The sequence below is a fragment of the Geospiza fortis genome, unplaced genomic scaffold, assembly GCF_000277835.1.
Source record: "Geospiza fortis unplaced genomic scaffold, GeoFor_1.0 scaffold466, whole genome shotgun sequence".
Lineage (NCBI taxonomy): Eukaryota > Metazoa > Chordata > Aves > Passeriformes > Thraupidae > Geospiza > Geospiza fortis.
Window position 1 is genome coordinate 92,179 of NW_005054699.1, and position 7,698 is coordinate 99,876.

At 48.2% G+C, this 7,698-nt stretch overlaps 1 protein-coding gene across 1 annotated transcript in view; it reads left to right on the plus strand.

The window, feature by feature from the left end:
• Positions 1 to 7,698, plus strand: part of SCRIB (scribble planar cell polarity protein) — a 106,604-nt gene that overhangs the window by 64,098 nt on the left and 34,808 nt on the right. The window contains 3 exon segments of the mRNA XM_031065202.1: positions 3,305 to 3,424; positions 3,651 to 3,707; positions 7,260 to 7,316. Coding sequence (XP_030921062.1) covers positions 3,305 to 3,424; positions 3,651 to 3,707; positions 7,260 to 7,316 — 234 coding nt within the window.

Sequence of the window (7,698 nt, forward strand, 5' to 3'; positions counted from 1 at the left end):
GTTAGAAATTGTCTAATAGTAAGGGTCGAGGCAAATGTGACCTATAGTCTTACAGAGAGATAACAAGGGTCAGAAGGTGGAAGAGGGGCTTCTTAGGTCCAGTCATCATGACCAGGCATTTCCTATCTTAGGCTGCTGAACACCAGGGAGGCCTTGCAGGCCCTGTGCCTGCTACACTGAACACTTGCTTTATTAAAACTATACTATGTTACATTATACTATATTAAAGAGAGATACTAGACTATATTATACTTATTACTGAAAAACTCATGACTGTCTGCCAACAGCCAGCACACAGCTTTGATCCAAGAGGCCAATTAATACAAACAATCATCACCAGAATCCAATTACCAAATTCCTTCAGGTAAACAACCTTCCCAACACATTCCCAACATACATGTGAAACACAGGAGCAGCAAGCAGCGATAGAAATTGTTTTCCCTCTGTGCTTCTCCAGGAAAAAAACTGAGAGAGAGAATTATGTCTCTGTCTGTTCAGAGAATGTGAATGCCACACCTGTTCCCTGTGGTGGTGTTCATAGGGCTCCCCGGAAGAGGGAAGAGAGGAGGATCTGATTCCATGTTTCAGAAGGAGATAACAAGGGTCAGAAGGTGGAAGAGGGGCTTCTTAGGTCCAGTCATCATGACCAGGCATTTCCTATCTTAGGCTGCTGAACACCAGGGAGGCCTTGCAGGCCCTGTGCCTGCTACACTGAACACTTGCTTTATTAAAACTATACTATGTTACATTATACTATATTAAAGAGAGATACTAGACTATATTATACTTATTACTGAAAAACTCATGACTGTCTGCCAACAGCCAGCACACAGCTTTGATCCAAGAGGCCAATTAATACAAACAATCATCACCAGAATCCAATTACCAAATTCCTTCAGGTAAACAACCTTCCCAACACATTCCCAACATACATGTGAAACACAGGAGCAGCAAGCAGCGATAGAAATTGTTTTCCCTCTGTGCTTCTCCAGGAAAAAAACTGAGAGAGAGAATTATGTCTCTGTCTGTTCAGAGAATGTGAATGCCACACCTGTTCCCTGTGGTGGTGTTCATAGGGCTCCCCGGAAGAGGGAAGAGAGGAGGATCTGATTCCATGTTTCAGAAGGCTTGATTTATTATTTTATGATATATATTATATTAAAACTAAACTAAAAGAATAGAAGAAAGGATTTCATCAGAAGGTTTGCAAAGAATAGAAAAGGAAAGAAATGGAATGATGATGAAATCTTGTGACTGACCAGACAGTCCGATACAGCTGACTGGGATTGGTCATTAATTAGAAACAACCATATGAGACCAATCACGGATCCATCTGTTGCATTCCACAGCAGCAGGTAATCATTGTTTACATTTTGTTTCTGAGGCCTCTCAGCTTCTCAGGAGAAAAAATCCTAAGGAAAGGATTTTTCATAAAACACATCTGTGACAGTTCCCCAGTAAGCATCTCCTTTGGAAAAGTTGTGTGGGTAAATGTTCAGGCAAGGCAGTCAGGTGCACACACCACACTCACCATGGCTGGCTCAGCAAGGACAGGCAGAAGGGCCTTTTGTGGGGTCAGTCCCAGCAAAGGTTTGTTCCAGCACACAGAAGGGAAATCAGAGACAAAAACAAGACCATGTGCTTTGCACAAGATTTATGTCACTGTTGTATTAGGGATGGGTGAATGAAGTGACACAGACTCCTGTGTTCTCCCAAGTTTATTAGACAGCACACATTCTTTTATAGGCAGTTCTGACAAAGCTGGACCTGGTTGGTCCTCAGTCAACACCCCTCACTTCATTGGTGAATTAGGAACAACACATCTTGTACACATCTCACAAGTAAGCAACACATTCAAAACTCTAGCTGCAAAGATTAAGGACTGTTTTAGTTCTTTCTCTGAACTTTTCAAAACTTCCCAGAGCCATTCCTGGGAAAGTTTATCTGACTTCATCTCTGACCAGACTGTCAGCATCCACAGGTTTAAGTGGAGGCAAGGCAAAGGGCATTGGCCTACAGGGAAGCTACCAGGGATGCCACAACTGTCACACACATCTTTTATGAAAAATCCTTTCCTTAGGATTTTTTCTCCTGGGAAGCTGAGAGGCCTCAGGAACAAAATGTAAACAGTGGTTATCTGCTGCTGTGGGATGCAACAGGTGCATCTGTGATTGGTCTCATGTGGTTGTTTCTAATTAATGGCCAATCATAGTCAGCTGGCTCAGACTCTCTGTCCAAGACAGAAGCTTTTGTTATTCATTCTTTTTTTTTCTATTCTTTGCAAGCCTTCTGATGAAATCCTTTCTTCTACTCTTTTAGTATAGTTTTAATATAATATATATCATAAAATAATAAATCAAGCCTTCTGAAACATGGAGTCAGATCCTCGTCTCTTCCCTCACCCTGGGACCCCTGTGAACACGGTCACACACAACCAGTGAGGGAACAGGGAGAGGAGAAACCACGAGAATTTGGGACATATGGGGAAAGGAACTGCTGTGGATGCAAGGCTCCATGGGGGAGTCCTTTCTGTCCACCTAGGCGGGGAGAACTCTATGGTGGGTTTTTCCAGGCAATACCCTGGAGGTTTCCCTGAGGGAGGAGGATTCAGGGGATTCCTCACTTCACAGAACACTGATTTTCCCAGCCTTCTGCTGTAGATTTGTTTGGTTTTTTGAGGTCCCAGATTTCAAAGTCTGACCTATGATATGAACTGGAGGGGGTCTCCAGTCCAGAAAAGCAGTGGTTCCACAGGACTGTCTTTCTCCTGCTAGTTCTGTTCCACAATAGCATTGCACTAAAAAAAATATTTTCAAGCTCATTTTCACTAAACTATTTATGCCCATTTTTTCTTGGCCAGGGTTACATTTACAGTAAATAGTCTGGCTCTTTATTGGTGTTCATCTTTCCCCACAGGATTGAACTTCCCTGGAGCAATCCCATGCCCTCTCAGATTTCTGCTTCCAAGGCTTAGCTAGTGAGCTTTTGTATTCTCCAGCAGAACATGAAGCCAGTCCCTGCTCACCTTATCCCCTTCTTGCACCTGGGTCAATTGAAATTCAGCTTGATTAGACCTTGTGTTCCTCAAACAATTGTCAGCCTAAATGGCAGGGATGGAGCTGGATGCTCTCAGGTCCCTTCCAACCCAAACCAGTCTGGGATTCTATGGAATAAGGTTCCAAGTTGTTGGAAGAGTTCTGTGTCTGACTTGCTTGGTACTCTGTGTGGGAGGCTGGAACAGGGAGCTTCTGGGATGAATTCTGTGGCTCCCACCAGGTGTGATGATGTGCTGTTTGCTCTGCAGATGTCCCCAGGAATCATTGCCAACCCTTTTGCTGCTGGCATCGGGCGCAAGAACAGCCTGGAGAGCATCTCCTCCATCGACCGGGACCTGAGCCCCGAGGAGCTGGAGATCCTGCAGAAGGTGGGTGTGGGCCTCAGCTGAGAGCACAGTGGGAGCGCTTTCTGCAAGTCTCTGGTGTCTCCCCTGGTGCATGCAGCCTGCAGTGGGCATGGCCTGGGATCAGCAGGGCCCAGCACGTGGATCAGGAACACGCTAGGACAGGACTGTGACACCTTGGTGAGGTTCCAGCTGCTGCAGGTGTGGAGAGAGCACAGGGTGAGGTGGCTCTAACTCTGCTCTCTCCTAGGAGATGGAAATGGTGAGAGAAGCCACTCAGTGGGAGAGAGAAGAAATGGAGAAAGTGGTGAGAGATCATTTGTGTAGCAGAATGTGTTTGTAGCAGTGGCTCTGCCAAGTCTGTGGGTCCCAAGGAAGGTGTCACAGGTTATCTCTGCTCCACTGTAGTGCCACGGGAAGCTCTGGATCTCTGTCCTGGTGTCAGTGCCATGGGGAGCTCTGGGTCTCTGCCCCCTTGGCAGTGCCATGGGGAGCTCTGGATCTCTGTCCTGGTGTCAGTGCCATGGCAGTTCTGGATCTCTGTCCTGGTGTCAGTGCCATGGCAGTTCTGGGTCTCTGCCCCCTTGGCAGTGCCATGGCAGTTCTGGATCTCTGTCCTGGTGTCAGTGCCATGGCAGTTCTGGGTCTCTGCCCCCTTGGCAGTGCCATGGGGTGGAGCTCTGGGCATTCCCTCTCTGTGGTTCACTGCTCTGTTGCCCTGGCTGCTCTTAGGCTGTGCTTTACCTCCCTGTGCACCTCTCTGGTGATGTTCCTGTGGTACATCCCTCTCTGGTGATGTTTCTGTGGTATTCACGAAAACCACCCTTGTTACTTGCTGGTACCTCCTGGCCAAGATGCAGCTTCCAGAAAAATGGCCAGTGAGCTTGGAAGTCCCAAATTTAATCAGTTTTCTCTGTCCAGCACCCTGTGACTGACCAAGATTTTGTGAGCAAAGATGAGAACACATATCTCTGAGCTGCCCTGAGTGGAGGAGTGATGCTGTGGTCAGACACAGCTTTGTGCTCCTCAGTTCACATGGCCATTTCTCTGCTTTGCTGTGAGAGTTTTGTGTCTGCCCACTGGCTCAGCCCTGCACAGAAAGAGAATTTCACAGTAATAGATCAGCAGACTCAAGCCTCTTGAGGACTTAGAGTTTCCAGTCATCCCTCTTAAAACAGTAATTTATTCAGTCAGAGTCACTGGAAGAAGAGGGAAAATTAAATTCTTCACTGTTGTCAGTGGGGGATCTGCTCTCCTGGCAGAGGTGTGTCTACATTTTGAGGTGTTTTGTCAGATTTCAGGTTCAGATGCGCCTGAAGTTTCCCTGGGCTCTCTGCAGCTGCAGTTCTGAGCTTGTTCACATTTGCTGCCCCCAGGAGCAGGGTGAGGTTGGCAGTTCTGGGTGGAAGTGGAACGACCTCTCAGAATGATCTTCAGCCCGATCCAGCTGAAGATGTCCCTCATTGCAGGGGCTGGACAGGATGGCCCTGGAAGGTCTCTTCCCACCCAAACCACCCTGACAATTTGGGTAGGAGGGACCTCACCCAGAGCAAAGGCAGTTCACAGATTTAGGCTTTTCCTGTAAAATGTCTCATTCCTTGCCAGGGAAGGAGCTCAGTGTGATTTGATGTGGTTTCAGCAAACCTGATTTCATTGTGTTTCTGTCTGAGCAAGGGATATTCCTGCCAGTTCTAATGTGGGCAGTATATGGATTTGAATATGGATATGTGGATTGAAATCCATCTAATATGGATTTGAATATGGATATATGGATTGAAATACATTCCAGGAGAGTTCAGGTGCTGTGGGTCAGTATCAGCATTCCTAACACCTGTGAATATAGCAGGTATGGCCCCAAATTCTGCTGCTGGGGCTGAGCAGGTGCCATTTGTTCAGGCTCAGGTAGAGCAAGACTTTGCCAAAATTTGTACTGAGATTATTTAAAAATACTTGGGTAAAAAAAAAAAACAGAGAAACCTTTGTAATTGGTGAAATAGCTTTGGCCATGTCTCATTTTTTAAAAAAGCTGATGTATTTTGGTGCCCCTTCCCTTGGTGTGCCAGGAGGAGGCAGCAATGGATGCTCCAGGCTCCCTGGGATCCTGAGGCCCTTGAGCAAAGGCATGTTTTTCTGCTGGGCCTTTTAAACCTTCAGTCGGGGATTATGTCTCTGAAACTGGTTTTGATGATGAAATTTGTCCCAGTGATGGAGCCAGCACTCCGTGGTGGCCGTTGGAATGCTGGAGGAAGTTCCTGTCCCAGTGCCAGATCCCTGGTAATTTCTGTCACCATCTTTGGAGCATTTTTCTTGCCCTTCAGTGTTTCATGTTCATTCTTGCACAAGAGCAATGGAGACCAAAGGTGTCTCCAGCCCACAGCAAGCTGTGAACTGAGTAACTGGGAGGAATTATGCCTTTGTTCTACTCATGGTGGAAGTTTTCAAACCCATTCACTGCTGACACCTCCTGCCTCCAGTTCTCTGATAATTCAGTTTCTAGTAGAAGTGTCAGTGACTCTGTGACTCTGGCCTCTGTGCCTGTAGTTATTTTTTAGTCTTAATCCAGATCCCCCCCACCTATTGTCAGAGATGGATTTGGAGCAGAATTTGGAGCCCCAAATTTGTGGGAATTTGGAGCCACGGCTCCATCTGGGCTGACTGGTGCTCCTGTCACTCCTCAGAGTATGACTTCAAAGAAGTCACCCCACATTAGTGTCACCTGGAGCCCTCACCCTTCAGAGGACTCTTGGTCAAAACAAGCATAACCAGATTCAGAATAAACTTCACCTTGAATATCCCTCAATATCCTTTTGTGACTTGTGATCCTCCAGAGCATTTGTGACTTCTCAGGCTGCTTATGCTTGCTTGGAGCTCACAGGGTGGTGTGGAGCACTGGGAATCTGTAGTGCATGGAATCTGTTAAAGAACAGGGCCCAGGTGCTCAGCAGAATTTTAGGTTGGTCCCTCTGAGCTGCCTTCCACCTTCCATCCTCCCAGGACTTCTGGACCATGTGGTTCCTGCTTGGGGAGAGCAGCTGGGAGGGCTCCATGGACAAGAGAAGGATGCTGCTGTGCTGTCCCCAGGCCTGGCTCTGCCCAGAGCTGCCAGGTGACAAGTCACAGAAATATCAGTGCCCAGAATCAGTCCTTAGGACAAGTCCTGCCCGTTCCCTTCCTCCTGCAGCCTGGAGCAGTCCCATGGCTGGGGCTTTTGGGATGAGTCCCTGGTCACTCTCTAATGCCCCTGCAGTGCTGAGTGGTAGCTGAGCTTCTGTCCCTTTGGATGTGTTTGCATCATTGTGCCTGTGGTGCTGTGAGCCAGCAAGGCCTGGATTTGCTTTTCCGTTCCCTCCCAGCCTGTCCTGCCTGTGCCCCATCAAGGTGTCTCTTGCAGCAGTGAGCAAACTCCTCCCTTGGTGTGGATTTGCTTTTCCATTCCATTGCTTTTCCAGCAAGGTGTCTTTTCCCACAGTGAGCAAACTTCTCCTCTCCCTTGGTGTGGTTATGCCTGGGGGCACAGCAGCTCTGTCATTTCCCCAGGATTGTCCCTCAGAGGATCCTGGGGACATAGTAGATCTCTCACTTTCCCAGGATTGTCCCTCAGAGGATCTTGGGGACACCTGCTCTCCCTCTCTCTCCCCTATGGCACCCAGATGTTCTTGTTCTGTCCTTTCCTCTGGCAGTAACAATGCCCAGTTCCAGCTCCTCCCTACCCAGTGCCAGTGCTGGGTTCTGCTGCCCCTCTCGTGGTGCTGGCACTGCCCCTGTGTCCCCTCAGCAGCCCTGCCCAGCTGTGTGACCTCTGTGCCTCTCTCTTCTCTCTGCTCTGGCTCTGTCTGTCTGTCTGTCTGTCCCACGGAAGGAGCGGATGCGTAGGGAGCGGGAGGCGGCCACGCAGCAGCTTGAGGAGGAAGCAGAGGTGAGCAGCACAGGGGAAGGGCTGGAGAGGCCCAGGAGAGGGCTGCAGCTAGGCTGGAGGGCTGGAGAAGTCCTCAGAAAGTTTGTTCCCCAGAGCTTGTGTTCTCCACATCCTCCCCTAAGAGGATGTGGCTTTGGGGATTTGAGATAAGACCTGAAGACATGTGTAAAGGGATTGAGGAAAATAGGCTGGGTTAGAAACCTTGGCTCCTCTTTAGGGTTGGAAAGGCAAGATGTGGCAAGCAAAAGGAAACAAAGTTGTACAGTGAGTGTGAGGTAAGGCTGGAAAAAGGAGCTGTAGAGGAATTGCAGACTTGCATTCTTACACGTGTCCAGGTCCATCATTCCGGGTGCTGTTGGAGCAAACAGATAGGAATGGCACA